Source organism: Engraulis encrasicolus, chromosome 20 (genome assembly GCF_034702125.1).
Source record: "Engraulis encrasicolus isolate BLACKSEA-1 chromosome 20, IST_EnEncr_1.0, whole genome shotgun sequence".
NCBI lineage: Eukaryota > Metazoa > Chordata > Actinopteri > Clupeiformes > Engraulidae > Engraulis > Engraulis encrasicolus.
Window position 1 is genome coordinate 35,751,205 of NC_085876.1, and position 18,973 is coordinate 35,770,177.

The following is an 18,973-nucleotide window of genomic DNA, read 5'->3' on the forward strand; positions in this document are numbered from 1 at the left end:
GTCATATGTCAAATGATCAAACATCGTTCAGAAACAGTGTAGGCCTACAAGTACAACACAACACAGGAAATTACTATTTTCAACTTTATTTAGAAATTCTTTTTAGACAGAATAGATGAAAATGTAAGGAAAAAAATACAATTATTTTTTTAACAGACAAGGCTTGTTAACAGATAAATTTGATTTTGTATATTTTGCAGTCACCTGGTATTCATCTGGTCACTGTAATCATCAACATGCTTTTGCTTGACGTGAAGTATAAAACAATTAAATCCGACAACAGTTTAGTATGAGCATGAAATAAAAAATATATCCCCGTTGCATGTATCTTACAGGAATGGTAACACTGTGGGAAACTTTATATGCTTTGCAATGAAACTAGAAACAAATATATACATACACACTACAATCTACCGTAAAATAAAAGAATCCTACTTCTTCAGAAACAGCTGATAGCAAAAGGACATTGATACATACTGTATACATGAACAGGTTTTTCTTTCTAGTGGCAGTATTCTTGAAGGCACAACTTCAATGTGAAACATAAAGGGCACATGCCTGCCAAAAGTGGTATTGCAGTACAGTGTGGACATGAAAATAAATCAAAGTTTTTTTGTACTAGGCTCAGGCTGTGTACAAGTGCATCACAAAAAATAGTTTTTTTGTTAGTTTTTTTCCCCCAAACACAGGACAGCAATCAAAATTGATGTGAAGCACTGTAAAACGGATAGGAAACACTGTGGATGATTGCACGGGTAGAAAAGTGGACATGACCAACTAAATATCCCAACTCTTGTTAAAAAAAAGACATTCATTAACGGCACATTCAAACCTAACTGCAAAATGAGGTGGACAGTTAGCTACCTGAGGTATTCAGACATGAGAATAAGAATTCAGTGTTCATACACTATGTACAAAACATTGTCAAAAAAAGAGAAAAGAACAAAAATCAAACGTTAATTTTTGCTAGCACCCCTTTAGCATGTTTCAGATAATGTGTATGTAATTGTTTAGCGCTTGAAAGAACCTTACTGCAGTCAGCACATTCAAAGCCTCTCGAGTCCTGTAGCGTTACAGTGATGGAGAAACTTTTGAGTCCCTCTTTAGACTTGTGTTTGGAGGATAGTGTCTGTTGCAACTGGGGTAGGTTGGCCATTGCCTCCATCATTCTTTTCTGGCTGCGGGTTCGAGGTAGATTTCTCTCTTGCATTGAACTAGCATCAAGAACGGTTGGACTGGCGTTGGGAGCTTTTGAACTGGTCTCTGTGGAGTGTCTGGGTGGAGGCTCCTCATCCAGTACAATGGTCTGCTGAGACAATACAAGACTTGAAGCTTGAGATGAGGAACGGCCCTTGGACCGTGACAAGGAGTGTCTGGGAATTGGTGGAGGTGGAATGGGGTCTGGGACCACATACAGGCTGTCAGGATGGGCGTAGTTGAACAGGCTTTCCTCATCAATCTCTGGAATGGGAGCATCTTCTGACACAGATTGCGCCGGAGCTAAGGACAGCTGGTTTTGCTTGGGGGAAGGTGCGGGTGCTGTGCTTGTTACAGTGATGGTGCTGGGTGCCTGGGCACTGGGAGGAGCCTTGGGAGGGCAGGGAAGACACTTACCACCAACAGCGTGGCATATCTGATGAGCGTAGAGCAGCTCTCCTGTCGAAAAGCTGACGTTACACCACCAGCACTGATGCGGAAACAGCAGGGGCTCCGATGGAATTTCTGCTGTAGGGAAACGGAGGTCGTTATTGTGAATCCTCAGGTGGTCCTGGAGAGCATGGTTGTTGGCGAACGACTGATCACACAAGAGGCAGCTGTGGGAACTGCGGCCATTGTGTAGCAGGCTGTGCCTCACCCAGTTTCTCAAGCTGGAGAAAGCCTTTCCACAAACGTCACATTTCAGTGCTCGCCGGAGCCTGTGACTCTCAGTCTTATGAGCGTTAACGCTGGCTTCGTTATTGAATGTTTCTGGGCACAGTGGGCAGGCATACGGTCTCTTCTCCGCATGTTCCTGTAGATGCTGCCTGTACAAAGCCAGGAAGTGAAACTGCACATTGCATTCAGAGCATGAGAAGGATCGACCTTTCTGTTGATGAAGGCGTTGGTGTAACCACAGTTTGTGCCACCTTTGAAACACACGACCGCATAGTCCACAAGTGTACTTGTTTCCAGGCAAGTGTGTCTGCAAGTGGGCTCGTAAAACACTGGACAGCCTGAACCTTTGTCCACAGTATTGGCACTCATACCGCTTGTGTGAAGACCTTGTACGGGGACAATAAGTTGACACAACGTAGCAGTCAAGAGATGGATGTGAGGATAAAATGCTAACATCAGACCGAGCAGGCGAAGAGGCCAATGGCAGGTCTGGGTAGGCACTCTGAGGGAAACATTCCTCATCCATGTGTTCTGGGGACTGGGGCTCATCAGGAATCTGAGGGATCTCGTCTGTTTCTAGACCGTTCCAAATGTCAGACAAGGGTCCACCACAGGCCTTCTCCTCCCCACTAGACTTGCAGCAGGCTCTACAGTGAACCTTGACATCGGAGTCTCTCTCATAGCTCTGCCCACATGAATCACATAGATAAGGTTGAGCTTTTGTATGGGTTTGTAGATGGATGGTGTACTGACACCAGTGGTTGAGAATTTTCTTGCAGAAATGACATTTAAAAAGGTTTGGCGTATTCACCTGACCATCCACGCCCATTTGAATCAAAAAGCCATCAACACTGTCTTGCTTCTTTGTTGAGCAAATCCTGGAGGCCTGATGTGCCCTAAGTGTTGGTAGGTCACTGCAAGTGTAGCCACAGTGGGAGCAGAAGAACGGGGTCTCTCCAGTGTGCTCAAGGGAATGGGCCTTTAAGACCTTCAGTTTGCTGAAAACTTTTCCACAGACGGAGCAGGCATACGGCTTGAGGGGCCAGTGAACTCGCTCATGGGCGGCCAAGTCTGACTGCTTCCTGAAAGTCTTGCCACAGTTTTTGCAAGGAAACTGCTCATCTTTGTGAGTACGCTTATGGATCTGGAGCTTCTGCTTGCTGGGAAACGTTTTGCTACATTCAGAGCATCTCAAGGAGACAGCTCTTGAGGTCTTTGAGCGAGTGGAAACTTTACTAGGGGATGTTCCTCGGCCGCCTTTCTTATTGGGATGTTCTGCATTGGGCAGGTGAACTTTGAAGTGGATGATCAGTTGCTCTTTTTTGGAGAATCGTTTGTTGCAGCAAGGGCACTGTATGGATCCTTGTGATTTGTGCTCATTCCGATGGGATTTCAACTTGGACAGCTGCGAGAATCTTTTTCCACACTCCAGACACTGATAGGGTTTTTCACCCGTGTGAAGTCGCTTGTGGACAGTGTAGGCAGAGATGTGGCGAAACGAACGTTTACAGAATTTGCAAACAATGGCACTTTGGGCCTTATTGGGAAACGGCACTGTTCCATTCGGGATGTCTGGGACAGGAGCTTGACTTTTGCTCTCTTCCTCACAATCCTTTGTACCGCCATCAACTTTCTGATCTTCTAGTGGGGGAGGGGATGGAGTACTCGGTGAAGATGACATGTGACAGCCAGAGTAATTTGAAACATCGTCACTGAGACTCATCTCATCAGCTGGATTAAAATCTTCAGGATCTTCTGCCAGAGTTTCAAAGAACGCGTCATCAGCCTTACGGTTCTTTGAAAAACTGCCATTTCTTCCAATCACACTTGGATCTACGTTTTGTCCATTGGGATTTTGACTGTATTTCTCTGCCTTCTCAGCTGCTCTTCTTAATTTTTGCGCTCTTCTGTCCCATCTTTTGTCCCAGCCAAATACTCTTCTACGACGCTTTTTCTTTTCCACATTGACATTTAGTGCTTCTGCAGATGTGTTCAGAGTTTCACAGTCTTCAGGTTTGGGGATTATTTCACCGTCTACTGATGTGCTTATATCAAGGTCAGGTTTGTGACCTTTGTCTGTGATTGAAGTGCTTGTTGATATTTCAAATGTTTCTGATGAGACTACAGTCACAACTCGTCCCTCTGCTGGGTCATCTGAGATCGCTGTATAGGACTTGAGTGTTTTATCAGGACTGTGTACATCACCTTGGCTGTCCTCAGTAGGAGACAAGGACCTTCCACCACCTGAAGATGCATATTCTTCACTATGGCAAAACTTGAAGGTCATTTTAGAGGCTCGGCTGGATCTTCTAGGAGTTTCATAGCTGTGTGCATTTTTCCTTGATTTGGGTTGGGTATGAATCTTCAAATCTGCAACAACAGTGTGACTTGCATCGTCCTTTCTGATGTTCACCATCTTTCCTTTGATATCACCTTTATTCAAAGTATTTTGTTGTTCATTAGATGCACTTTGATGATTAGACGTTGTTAAGGCAACTGAGGGGGAGGCGTCAGAATTATTAATTGGGTCTGAGACCTTAGCCAATTCCACTGTTGGAGTTGCTTTGGAACTCCATTTTTGCTTTCGCCCCCTTTTTGTCTTCTGTTCTGAATGTACAGGTCCAGGCACATTTATAGATATGGCTGGGGAATTATACGATTGGGCAAAGTCATTGAACTGGTTTTCAAAGGAATCTTTTTTTGGCACTTTGCATTTATTTTCATCACACACTAAATCATCTGCATGCTTCTCGGTTTTGGTGTCTACAAGAGACTTTGAGCTCTCTGTTGTTCCTGCAGAGTTATGCAGGGTTTGACTTTGCTCTTTTTGTATTGTAGAGGGTGCAGTGGACTTTGGACCACGTAATGACCTCTTTGACGTTGTGACTTGTGCAACTGAAACTGGTTGTGAAGACTTAATTGTTGTGGCAACCTTTGGGCATTTTGGAAGACCTGCTTCAAGTTCAGATTCACTTGGCTCAGATGCTGCTTGCACAACAGGCATAGATTTGCGTTTTCTTGTAGCCTTTTGGGTAACTTTCTGGGCACTCTTTCTGATTATCGTCTTTAAAGGCAGTTCTGTATGGATTTCAGCACCATCATTCTTCTGGTTGAGCACTATACACTGAGCTTCCAAAGATGTCTGTAAGGAGTGCAAAACAGCACACACTTCTTCCTCCTCCTCCTCCTCCTCCTCCTTACTTGATACAGGAACAGATGGCACCTTCTCTAAAGCATCTACATCCTCAGTGGTGACAGGTGCACTATCTCCATCAGAAGCACCATCGACATCAACCTCTTCCTGGGTGGAGATACCTTGATCCAACTGCTGAGCAGACTTTTTCCATTTTCCCATTTTCTTTTTGGAAAATTTAAAATACTTTCTTTTTCTTTTTTTCATCAAATTTCTCACAACTGTGGTGTCACTTTCTTCAGGCACTTGCTGATGATCGTGTTGATCAGTCTCACTCACTGTGGCTTTCTCAGAGTCTTGCTCAGATGTATTTTCCTGCCTTGAACTTGTGTCAGTATTTTCTTCGTCGTCAGTTCCTTCAGAGAGATCTAAAAATGAACGGTCTTTCACCATCTTACCCAACTCAGTATTTCGAAGTGACCTTCTTTCTGGAGTAATAGCTGGTCTAGTCATTTTCTCTTTCTTTATTCTTGATGACTGACGTTGCTGTCGTTTTTCTTGGAGTACCCTTTCAAGGTTATCATCCACAGTCATATTTGCTGAAGCTCTTGACTTCTCTTTTTGTACTATTTTCACGAGTGTAGCCATTCTTAACAGTGTCTTCTTCTTGAGCGGTCTGCCAACTTTTCTTTTCACAGTGGCTAGGACACTTTGATTTGTGGACCTCTGCTGTAAACCTTCACAATATTCTGTGTCTCCTGTTGACACTGGGACAGATTCTGTCTGTTCTGGTTTTATTTCTGTGATTTTACAGTTTTCTTCAGTAACATCAGCACCATTTTCATGACTTGGTGAGTGGCCATTTTCTTGAGAGGATTTAGATCTACCTAGCTTTTCATTGAGCTTTCTCCATCCTTGTTTCTTTTTCTTAGGCATCAATGCCTTCTTTTTCCTTTTCATGACCCTCACAGTTGTCACTTTCTCCACATCTTGTTCATCAGTCTCATTCGGTGTAGTTTTCTTGGAATCTGGAGATAGTTCCCTTGTGCATGACATGTCAGTGTCTTCTTCATGGTCAGATGTAGCTCTCAAAGATGGTCGGTCACCCTGTTCTCTGACAGCTCCAAAGGCTCGAAGTGACCTTCTTGGAGGAATGACTGATGGTTTGTTTTTTCCCCCGTTCTTTTGCCCTTGTGCGTGATGCTGTGCTTTTTCTTCATGAATTTCTTCTACCGTCAGACCACCATTTTCAGTAGAACTAGAGTTTGCCTCCTGTATTCCTTGATGTTCCTCCCGTAACAATGTCTTCTTTGAAGGTGGTCTACCACGTTTTCGTTTTAACCTCACCGAGGGGTTTGTATGTTTTGAGGAACTCGGCAGTACATCTGCAAGTTGTCCCACGTCTACTGCAGACAATGCGAATTCTGCCTCATCTGGTTTGATTGCGGTCCCTTTACCATCTCCTCCTTCATTATATGGTAAAAGATCGTCCTTTGGAAGGGAGGTGACTTTTGCCAATTGTTGGACGTGCTTTCGTCGTGCCATTTTTATCCTTCCTATAATCTTTTTCTTACTCTTCACAGCCCTCACCGTTTTGGTCTCCACCTGAGTCGATTCCTGAAGGTCCTGCTCATCGGTCTCTAGACCTGTTATTTCTTCTGAGTCTTGGGCTACTTTGTTTACAAAGCTCTGTCCAATTGTCATTGTATCTGACAGTCTATGTAAAGCTACTGAGCATGTGTCAGCATGCCCCTTATGTCCTGTGTCTATGGACACTGTTGACGTAGACGAGTAGTCAACATCTGCTTTGATGGAACTGACAGCTCGATTTGACTTTCTTGTAGGGGTGACAAGTGGTTTGGCTGCTAACTTTTTCTTTGTTCTTGGTGGCTGCATAGGGTTTTTACTTGGGAGGATTTCCTGTATAAGCTCATTATTGCTACTATTTCCAGTAGAACAAGATGTGTCTTCTTGCACTATATTCAAAGTTTTAGCCATTCTTAACAGTGTCTTTTTCTTGACTGGTCTTCCAACTTTTCGTTTCAACACTGGTGAGGGGCTTACATTGGTCGAAGGACTCGATTCTACTGTGGGGTATCCCATTTTAATTGCCGATAGTGCAAATAAAGCCTGTTCCAGTTTTATCTCTGTACACCTGTGGCGTTGATCCTTATTTTCTTTCCTGCCAATTTCAGACTGTTTCTCTACCTCATTACACCTATCAGTTGACTGTTGTTCCAAAGTGGATTTTTGTTTCTGTTGCTTGCTTGAAAGTTCTGTTACAGGTTTAGCACCTGTATGGACACAAGTAGACTGGGCTTCTGTTCCAGGTAATTTGGACAGGATGTTGCTGGATCCTTCCAGGGATACTGGAGTTTCGACTTTTGATAACTTTTCATCAGACCGTGTTATTTCAAAAGGAACATCCGTCTTGGTTGTTACCTTTATGACAGGTATATCAAATTCTTCCTCTGCAAATTCAAAACTGGCATTTGCAATTGACAAATGAACGTCTTCTTTAGAGGCCATAGTTTCCCTGACCTTGGAAGTTGTTGGGCTACTGGTCTTAGGGGCTGCTTCAGCTGTCACCACAGTTAAAGCAATGTCCTGGGCAGATGACCGTGCTGTACGAAGTCTTGGCTTTTTGAAACCGCTACCCTTTAGGATATGCAGTGTTTTTTGTGGAGACGTGACTTGGCTATCCTCTGGCAGCTTTTCCTTTCCCTGCAATTTCCTTTGTTCTGGGACAGTACTTGCAGGAGCTGAGGTTGTGAGATTTGCACCATCTTTTTTCACAAAAAGGTCCTCTGTTAAAGCTCTTTGCGAGGGTCCATAGTCATTTGGACTCTTTCTTCCCCGTTTGAGGGTTTTTGCACCCTTTCTTCCCTCTTTCATCGTTCTTTTATGACGCACAACAGCAGCTGTTACTTCAACTTCAGACTGTACTTTTGTTGAATGACCTTGTGATATGGAATGATTCAATTCCTGTGGTGTAGAGTCAGATCGGCCGGGTGCCTGTTCAACGCTGCTGCTGCTATTCAAACTCAATCCATTTTCTTCACGTCTCGAAGCTTTCCTCCTCTTTCCCTTTTTTCTTCTCAGTGGGGGTTGTGTGATGGCTGCGTTCACCTGCCGCCTCACCTTGCCATCAGCTTCCTTCCCAAAGCCTTTCCTTTGTTTTACTTTGTTTTTCTTTTTGGAGCCTTTACTGGAATGTATAGATTTCTTAGGTGTTGGTTTTGAGGTTTGTTTTGTGGAAGTCATGTCATCTGTCAAGTTTCCTTCTTTCTGTAGTGATGCAATTTCGCTTCCTTGGATGGCAATAGGTTGATTTAGACAGTCCACCTGAGGAACATTAGGAAATGCTTTGTCTTGTTGCTTCTTGTGCAAGTCTGATTTTACATTGGATTTGCTGGTATTTATAGGCAATATGTCCAAAGCTGTAGATCCATGAGACTTTGGGTTTTGAGTGTGATGGTCAGATAGTGGAGATAAACTGAAGTTGTAAATAAATTCTTTGACTGGACTTGGAAAGGAGGGATGGCTTTTCTTATTTGTGTAGTTAAGCTGGACATTCTGTGTCTGTGTGCCACTCTGTCCAATTTTTGTTTGACCTGCATCTTTAGTGTCTTGCCCCCGTTCTTCAGTGCTTTCAAGTAGTTCAGCCATTTTTACTAGAGTTTTCTTTTTCTTGCGCTGACCACCTTTCCACTTATGCTTCTTTAGTACTCCAATGACATTCACACTGCTTTGTGCATGATCTCTGTCACGGTCTTTGACGCTCTCAATTTTTGACAAAGGCGGATGTTCCATAACCTCCGAACTGTCAGTACTAGGAAATCCCTTACCAGGAACGTCCTGCAGCTGGTCTGATTTGGGAAGATAGGGTTCACCTTTACACAACCGAAGCTCTCCAAGGACATCCCCACCTATCTGGGAAAGATCTTCGTTCTTTGCATTGTCCATTTCTGCCAAAGATGAATACTTAGCATCCTTTAAGCAGACAATTCTAGGACAGTCCTTGCCAGGTACATCTGAACTCTTTTCCTCACCACATTCTTTTCCCTTGGGACTGTCCATTTCTGCCAAAGAAGGATGCTCTGCAGGTTTTGAGCCTCCATTGCCATGTACATCTGAATTATTTTCCTCACCACATTCTTTTAACAAATTATGGGCAGTCCTGTCTGATCTGGAAGGAGAGCGTCCACTCTCAGACAACTTAGTTTCTCCAATGACATCTACACTTAAGTGGGGAAGATCTTCGTTCTTTGTGTTGTCCATTTCTGCCAAAGATGAATACTCGGCAGCCTTTGAGCAGTCAATACTAGGACAGTCATTGCCAGGTACATCTGGACTCTTCTCCTCACCACATTCTTTTCCCTTGGGACTGTCCATTTCTGCCAAAGAAGGGTGCTCTGCAGGTTTTGAGCCTTCGTTGCTATGTACATCTGAACTCTTTTCCTCACCACATTCTTTTAACAAATGATGGGCAATCCTGTCTGATCTGGAAGGAGAGCGTCCACTCTCAGACAACTTAGTTTCTCCAATGACATCTACACTTAACTGGGGAAGATCTTCGTTCTTTGTGTTGTCCATTTCTGCCAAAGGTGAATACTCTGCAGCCTTTGAGCAGTCAATACTAGGACAGTCATTGCCAGGTACATCTGGACTCTTCTCCTCACCACATTCTTTTTCCTTCGGACCGTCCATTTCTGCCAAAGATGGCTGCTCAGCAGGTTTTGAGAAGTTGTTGCTATGTACATCTGAACTCTTTTCCTCACCACATCCTTTTAACAAATTCTCGTCAGTCCTGTCTGATCCGGAGGGAGATGCTCCACTTTCTGACAACTCAGTTGCTTCAATGGCATCTACACTTAGCTGCGAATGATTTTTGTCCTTCGGGGTGTTCAGATCGGGCATGGATAAATGTTCCGTATCCTTTAGTCTGACAATGCTAGGATAGTCCTTGGCAGGTACATCGGAACCCTTTTCCTCACCCAATTCTTTCAACAGATGTTGGCCAGTCTTGTTTGGTTGGAGTGGAGAGGGTTCAAGTTCAGACAACTCAGTTTGTCCTATGGCATCTACAGATAGATGTGCATAATCTTTGTTCTTCAGACTGTGCAATTCTGTCAAAGATGGATGTGCCACAGTGTTTGAACCGTCAATACTAGGACACTCCTTGCCAGGTACATCTAATCTGTTCTCCTCACCACAGTCCTTCGACAAATTCTGGACCGTGTTTCTTATATTCTCGTTAGGTTTGGCAGGAGAAGGTTCACTTTTAAATGAAATGTTTGGCGACTCAATTTCTTTCCCTCCCGATGCACGAATGTTTCCATCACGCTGCTGCGATAAGCATTTCAATGGAATTAAGGTTTTCTCTTCATTATGACAAGGGACCAATGGGAACGCTGCTCCAGGCAAAACTCCAGTAGGATCTGATCCAACGTGAGGAATCATTGCTGTATTTGAGTCACTGAGGCTTTGCCCTGAGGAGCTGTTGTCTGGTGGATGAAGTTCTTCCTGTGACGAAACACCCATACGGGTCATCTCCAGCGTTTCTTGCGTGGCTGCTTGTTCGTTGGCCAGGCTTCTCGTCACTGATTGTGATGCCTGAAGAACACATATAAGCATAGGCATAGACATAAACTCATCTCACCAAAGTAGATGGCTTTGTATACAGACTTCAAATTCAGACAAGTTAAATGCCTTTATATTCAGGATTCGGTGCAACATAGTCAATCCGGAAAGTATTTACAGCGCTTCACTTTTTTCACATTTTTTTTTATCTTACAGCCTTATTCCAAATGCTACAAATGAATCTCTGTTGTCAAAATCCTACACAAATTATTCCATTATGACCATGTGAAAAGCAAGTTGTCTTGACAGTTTTGAAAATGTATAAAAATAAAAAACAAAGAAATCATATTTACAAAAGTATTCACAGCCTTTGCTTAATACTTTGTCGAACCACCTTTGGCAGCAGCTACATTCATTTTTTCATTTCGAAATGAAAAGGGATTAAAAGGGAGGTCATCGGAGTTTACCACCACACATGCTTGAAGCAAATTTATTTATTTAATTAAAGCAAATGTGTTTATCTTGGTCTCAAGAGAGATGAACAGACCAAGGATATGGATCACTGGAACCATGTTGTGTGGTCTGATGAGACCAAGATAACAAAAAAATTGCTTTAGATGGTGTTAAGCATGTGTGGTGGTAAACAAGTGATTTTTTTTTTTTTTAAAGTGCATCATCTGGCTAGTCAAGCATGGTAGTGGGACTGACATGGTTTGGGGATGTATGAATGCAGTCAACATTGGAAATCTGAATTACACCTAAAGAAGCATGCATGTCAACATGCACTGTGAATACAGAAGCAGATCATGATACTCTCCATAGGATTTCATTCAAAACTCACACCCATCTATTGTAGCCAGGTGCAGACTCAAAATGTACAATTTCAATGAACTCAAAGGTTGAAACACACACCGATGACCTCCCTTTTAATTCCTTTTTTTTCTAAATGAAAAAAATGAATGTAGTTGCTGCCAAAGGTGGATCTACAAAGTATTAAGCAAAGGCTGTGAATACTTTTGTAAATATGATTTCTTTGTTTTTTATTTTTATAAATGTTAAAAACTGTCAAGACAACTTATTTTACACATGGTCATAATGGAATAATTTGTGTAGGATTTTAACAACAGAGATTCATTTGTAGCATTTGGAATAAGGCTGTAAGATAATAAAATGTGAAAAAAGTGAAGCGCTGTGAATACTTTCCGGATTGACTGTAGATCTACATTTTCTAAAACACAAAGAGAGAGAGAGAGAGAGAGAGAGAGAGAGAGAGAGAGAGAGAGAGAGAGAGAGAGAGAGATGTCTCTTCAATTTTAAACATGAAACAACATTACATTTATTCACTTAAAACCTACCTCAAATTGCAATCCCTGCCAAAAGGCGGTCTTAGGCGGCTCTTCCACTCTTACTTCTGGGATGTTTAACTCAATAACAGGCTCCTTGTTATTTGTAAGTTTCTCTCCCTCTGCAATTACTCCACGATTTGAACCAGACATCTCAGTCGTCTGTGTCCCCTGGTAGAGGGCAGGAGGATATGATGCATGTATGCGCTGTGGAAAAGCAAGCAAACATTGAGACATAGTGCAAGCCCATGTCTTAGTTCTGACTTCTTTGGATAAAGCTTCTGTCAAAGTAATAGTGGAACGCATTTACCTTCAACTTCAACAAAAGCAGCAATAACTAATTTTTAAGAAGACAACACCTATAACTTGGACAGCTTACCTCCGTTTGAGAGACTTGATAAACGTTGTTCTTAGACAAGTCTTCCGTTCTTTCTGCTAGGATGTTGTGCTCAGGAACAGATTTTTTTTTGTTTTTCAGTTTCTCTCCTTCCCTTGCATGTGAATATGATGTAGATGTCCCCTGTAGAACAGAAGTAATCACTGATGCATTAGTACATTAAACCCATAACTGAGTTTTTGAAAACTTCACAAAAGTATCATAAGTAAAATGAATACATTTGCCTTCAGGCTTCAACAAAAACAGCAATAACTCATAAAAAAAAGACAAATCACTTAAATGTTGAACCAAGCTTAACCTACCTCGAGATCTGCCCATTGGTAAAAGACCTTTCCATCTGCTGAGATGTTTTGCTCAGGAACAGAAATGTTGTTATTTTTATGTTTCTCTCCCTCTCGGATTACCCCATGGTGTAAAAACTGAGAATCTTGATAGATTGCAGGGGGGTATAATGTAGGCCTCCCCTGTAAAACAGAAAAAGTAATTGATCGATTAGTGCATTTAACACATTTTTCCATTTTAGACAATTTGCTTATGTCAATGCAACACAATTAAAAGGTAGGACTCAACAAAGTGATAAGATTGATTCAATGTTAAATCCACTCTCAAATTTTCTGCACTTACCTCAAGATGCGAGCCTTGATAAAAGAGTTTTTTAGATGGGTCTTCATGTTGCTCTGCTGGGAGGTTTTGCTTGGGAACAGGAAAATTGTCCTTTTTCAGTTTCTCTCCTTCTCCAATTACTCCACGATTTAAAGCTGACATCTCTGTCTTCTGTGAGACCTGGTAGAGTGCAGGAGGATATGACGTAGAACACAAGTAAACATTGAGGCATCAGTGCATTAAATGGATGCTTCAGTTTTAAATAACATTGGGTAGTTTCTGTCAAATGTACTCAAATACAAGGGATACATTACAGACCAAAGCACAGGGGCGAGAAACCTTTTTCATTGGAGGGCCACTTAAAATTGCATCAAGTCCTCCAAGGACCATACTACGAACACATACCAGGATTTCCCCCTGCACTTTAGGCCTATATTGAAGGCAGCCACAACAGACAGACAACAGACCCCAACTTCACCTGGTCCCCTGAAAATAGAACTTAATTGTATTGTAAATGTAATTTCTAAGATTGCTTTACAAAATATGTCATATTTCATGTGAAACTGCATAACGTTAAAATCATATCGGGGTCGGCTCCTGTGCCATAGGTTGCCCAACCATGCTATAGCACAACACAGAGATAGATATCCAAAGTGATTTCGATGTTAAATTCACCAGAAGAGTTTAGCACGTACCTCAAGATGTGACCCTTGGTAAATAGCATTGTTAGAGCACAAGTCTTTCAACTTTTTTTCACCCGGGATGCTTTGCTCTGCAATAGGCACACTGTTACATTTCCGTTTATCTCCCTCTCGGATTACACCTTGATGTAAAAAGTGAGTATCAGTCTTCTTTGCCACCTGATAGAGCTCAGGAGTGTATGATGTAGGCGTCCTCTGTAGAACACATGAACATTGAGGCATTAGTATATTAAACACGTTTCATTTTCTTTGGATAAAGCTTCTTTGAAAGGGACACAAGTTGAATGGAGGCACCTATCTACAAAACCCAACACAATGCAGCAGTAATATTCAATATTAATTAATTATTAATAAATAGTAATTATTAATCATTGCAATGTTAAAACTCCTAATCCTTTTAGCACCTACCTCTAGATGTGAGCCTTGGTAACCAACATTCTTTGACAGGTCTTCCTTTCGTTGTGAGATGTCTTGCTTTGGAACATTGTTGCTTTTCAGTTTCTCTCTCTCTCTGATTAATCCACCATGTAAAAAGGGAGTATCAGTCTTCTGTGCCACCGGATAGAGTGCAGGAGGATATGATGTGGGCATCCTCTGTAGAACACATAAACAGTGAGCCATAAGTGCATTATGGATGTTTCCACTTTAGATAACTTCAGACAAAGTTTCCATGAAATGTTCATAAGTACAAGGGAGCCATATATCCAGGGATTTGAACCCAATAAAGGTGCCCTCTCCCTATTAAAACCTTAATATCTCAGTCTCAGAGGCACATAAAACATGAAATAAGTTGCATTTAAAAGCTAGAATGTTCCTTTTGCACTAGAAGAATGTGTTCATTCAGCTCTAACATACCCACATTTTTAATAAAATAGCACAAAACTCAAGAACCTGAATACAGCGGATATGTCGCTACAGGACACAATGGGTTTTTAAATATAATAATCAGTAGAATACACACGCAAACAATGTGATGTCTCGCTTCCAGAACATCTGCATTGAGGGTCAATGGCGTTTAGCAATTAACACACCTCAGGGTGGTGCGACCACAGCTAATACCACTATTGTATGGATTAAATGACTTTTTGTTTGTATTGGATTTTCTAAGAAGCACATTGATTGCAGTCCATTATTTACTAAATTCATTTATGGGCATTAGCTGTGGTTGTAACACCTGATGTCTGAGCCCAAAAACACATTATTGAGCCTTTGACATATTGAAGCTTATGTCAAATAGAACCAAGTAGATGGGAGGCATCTTCTATCTCCAAACTTCAGCATGATGGATATTTAAGTTGATGAATCCTATACATTTTAAATCCATTATTCGGCTTGGCACCTACCTCATGATATGTCCCTTGGAAAAAGGCATTCTTAGACACGTCTTCCTTTTTTTCAACCGGTATGCCTCGTTCAGCCCGAGGGACGCTGTTACTTTTCATTTTCTCTCCCTCTCGGATTACTCCATGATGTAAAAAGGAAGTTTCAGTCTTCTGTGCCACCTGGTAGAGTGCAGGTGGATATGATGTAGGCGCTCCCTGAAGAAAACAAATAAATATTCAGGCCTCAGTGAATTAAACACATTTAAGTTTTAGTAATGTTTTAACTTTAAGTACAATTTCTTTCAAATTAACACACGTAGAGGGGGACACCTACCTAAAGGTTTCAGTGATAACGTTTTAATTTTAAAGTTGTACTGTGCAGGAAATGGTCAAAAAAGGTACTGCAACTACGCTGCTCTTTGAAACGGTGTTGCCTGTAGCCAAATTTGATATTTTAGTGAAAGTTATAAAAGTAATAAACTAATATTTTCTAGTATGGCCCAAGTACAGCAAAATGGCGGACCATGGAAAATATCCCCCTTTTCATGAATGAAAAGTTCAGTGTTCCCTATCATAATGAATACTTAGAATTTGATGGTAGTGGTATTCAAGTATTCATGGTAACATTTGTGAATGGGCAGCATGAATTCTGGAAACAAACTGCTAAAAATATTTCACAGTGCACCTTTAAATCCAGTGGATCAATAGTTTTTTTAGCACCTACCTCAAGATGTGAGCCTTGGTAACCAACACTCTTCGACAGATCTTTCCTTCTGTCCATTGCCATATTTCGCGCAGTAACAGCCACACTGGTATTTGTCCGTTTCTTTCCCTCTCCCATTGGTCCTCCATGATGCAGATAAGACATATCAGGCCTCTGAGCCACGTGGTAGAGAGAAGGTGGATATGACTGAGGCAGGTAGTCCATGCTTCTGAGCCGGGAGTCAGGTGGATACGCCAGAGGCAGGTTCATGTATGACTGAGGAAGATAATCCATGTTTCGTAACCCGGATCCAGGTGGATAGGAAGGAGGCAGGTACTCCATGCTTCCTGAAGGAACTGATGGATAAGGCGGGAAAACGTTTTGGTGATGCCTCCAACCGACACTCTGTTGCCATGGGAAGCCTGAGAAGCCTGCTGGCGTTTCATCCGTTCTGGACGCTCTCTCATTACCAGAGCCAGCAACAGGTTGAACCTAATCAAGCACGCACGCACAAACACACACAAAACACTTTTTTTCAACAATTGTTTCAAGTCTTCAAAGGGTTAGAGTATTATTAACCCATTTTGTCCTAAAACCTTTTTGGGAAAGGGTGCCCTCTGCCCATTAAATCCTAAATATCTCAGCCTTTGAATCACATACAAACATGAAGTGAGTTGCATTTAATAGCTAGGACCCTCGTTTTGCCTTAGAATGTGTTCATTCAGCTCTAACTTACCCACATTTTTAATAAAACAGCTCAAATCTCAAGAACCTGAATGCAGCGTATATGTGTCTCCAGGACACAATGGGTTAATTTATTTAAAGAAAATAAAGAGAAAACCGCACACTCTGCTCCGTGTTTTAATAAGCAATGTTTCGGCTGTCTGGCCTTCAAACTTACAAAACCACCCCATCCAAAGTGTCTTTATGTTCACCCTAATTAGTGAACACCTGGTCCCCTGGAGAATACAGCTCATCCATTGGTTGATCACCCACCCTAAATGCCTCTGAGCTCAAGGTTCACTCATTGACAAATCAGTCTTAATTGGTGGTGACCCAGAGTATTTGGGTGGGAGACATGGCACCTTGTTTTTTCGTAGCATTGGTTAAAAACCTACAAAACTGTTAATTTTCCTCTTAAAAAAACAAATGTCAATAAAGAAGATGTGGTACATTATGTTTTATATTAGTCTTAGATGAGAAAAAAAAATTTTTTGTTAAGATTTATGTAAAGGTTTATATATCAAATATCCTGCAGTGTTACTGTAACATTAATGAAACCTGGAATATAATATATATATAAATTAACCAACAACATTTTGAATAATGTATGAAGCATTTGGCATGATTGCATAAATATTAACTTTATATTAAGATATGTGAATGTGAAAAAAACTCAAGACAGTAATATTAACTACAAGTTCAATTTCATAACACAAATTGCGTCCTGTGGGGTGACATGTATGTCAATGTTTGTGAATGGGCAGCTGCAAGGCCAACTACAAGGGTCTTAAAGACTGGCTCCTAACCAGTCAGTACTTCAGTTATTGGAGACTACTGTCAAAGTTTAAGGTGACTATTAACTAGGGCTGGGTAAAATAATCGATTCAATCGATAATCGATCAATATCATTTAAAATTCACATAATCGATTCACAGGGCACAAAATCGATTTTTTTGGTTCTTTTTCTTTTTGTTCTTTTTGTTTAATTTAGGGCTATGGAAAATAACCAATAGGTATTAGTCAATTAGGCCTAGGCCTACTTATTACAAATTAGCAATCTGTTAACACTGTCAAGCCACAGCCCTTTGACATTTATATATAAAAATAGGCAACAGTATCTTTTGGGGGAAATCCTGGCACCAAGAAGGGAACAGATTGAATCGATTCGGAGTGAATCGAATCGAATCGAATTGAATCGTGATTAATCGATTCAAAGCCCTAAGAATCGAAATCGAATCAATACAGGAACATGACTGTGATACCCAGCCCTACTATTAACCTCTTAATATGTCTTCATATTGCAATGTTTCTGTCACGCAATGCATTTTATGGTGTCCTGTGGTGTGACTGCTCTTATAGAAGGAAAAAAAGTTTTTTTTATAAATGAAAACACACATTAAGATTTAACACAATATCATTATCAAGTTAGCATGAGCTCAGATGTCAGTCATGTATATAAAAGGATTAAAATGGGCATAATGCAGTGAATTTGTGAATGTGGTGTGACTTCATTTTCCTGCGGTGTGACATGCCTATGCAATGTGTTGATGCAGGACACATTTTCCCAAAAATGGCAAAAATAAGGTGAAATTCCACGGACCACTAAGTGCTTTATTTTTTTCCAATTTTTTCCATCATTTTTTTTAGGAATTGGACAAACTTTTTTTTGTGTGTGTTACTCCCTTAAACGTCAACCACCCATTTACAATTTACTATTTACAAATGTCTACAGATTAAAACGAAAACATCAGTGTATTACTTTGTACCTGAACATATTTATTTTTGCTAGACTAACACTAATGTTGCCATGCCATACCTGTGGCTGAACGACGTGGTAATTGTACTCCCCCGCGCGCGAGATATCTGCATACACCACTGGGCCTTCATCATCGGAGATGTCTGACCACTCGTCCCTCCTGTGACGATCTCTTACAAAATCTCCTTCCTGTTGGCCCGTATAGTCTCCAGAGCCCCACTGGCGGCCCCCTCCACTGTTCCAGGACCCCGCCCCTTCGTCAGCCATGGTTCCCAGTGGGAGGAAGTGGATGTGGGATTGGGTCTGTCAACCTGTACGCAGAGAAATTACACCTCTGATCAAATATATTACGCTTAATAAATATGTACATAATAAGCACATAAATAATAATTACATAAGTACATAAATAAGTATATACACTTGATAAACAAGTACAGAGATGCATAACCTAATACAGTTTAAGTTAGGTTATGTTAAGTTTCAAGGCTGCAAAGCTAGTGGCAGGAACAATTGGCTATAAACGCCTAGGGGAAATACAGCTCCAGGCCACTTTATTAGAATATTGTGAAAAAGTTGATTTATTTCCATAATTCCACCAATAATGTTAAACTGTCATGTATTATAGATTCATGGCCCAGTTTTTTAGCCATTCCTATCATTCAATTGATTGTTACCTTCGCCAAGACAAAGTCGGCGAAGGTTATGTTTTGACCGCCGTGTATTTATTTATTTATTTATTTATTTGTTAATATGTTTGTATGTACTTCGTATAACTCAGACAGAACTGAGCCGATTTTTATGAAATTTAGTGGGATGGTTGGTCATGACCCAAGG

General features: G+C 41.2%; 2 protein-coding genes across 2 annotated transcripts; both read right to left on the minus strand.

Annotated features, from left to right (window-relative positions):
- Window positions 1-27: 27 nt before the first annotated feature.
- LOC134436010 (uncharacterized) lies at window positions 28-13,118 on the minus strand. Its single transcript, XM_063185039.1, has 8 exons — window positions 12,956-13,118; window positions 12,634-12,795; window positions 12,314-12,454; window positions 11,947-12,141; window positions 5,045-10,624; window positions 2,337-2,560; window positions 1,033-2,024; window positions 28-44 (listed from the first exon to the last, which is right to left on the minus strand). Exons 1-8 carry the CDS (start codon window positions 13,094-13,096, stop codon window positions 28-30), a joined length of 7,452 nt encoding a protein of 2,483 aa, XP_063041109.1. The 5' UTR covers window positions 13,097-13,118.
- A 487-nt stretch (window positions 13,119-13,605) lies between these two features.
- Window positions 13,606-18,406, minus strand: LOC134436011 (uncharacterized). Its single transcript, XM_063185040.1, has 5 exons — window positions 18,200-18,406; window positions 15,682-16,152; window positions 14,979-15,173; window positions 14,044-14,229; window positions 13,606-13,830 (listed from the first exon to the last, which is right to left on the minus strand). Exons 1-5 carry the CDS (start codon window positions 18,404-18,406, stop codon window positions 13,606-13,608), a joined length of 1,284 nt encoding a protein of 427 aa, XP_063041110.1.
- Between the last annotated feature and the right edge of the window lie 567 nt (window positions 18,407-18,973).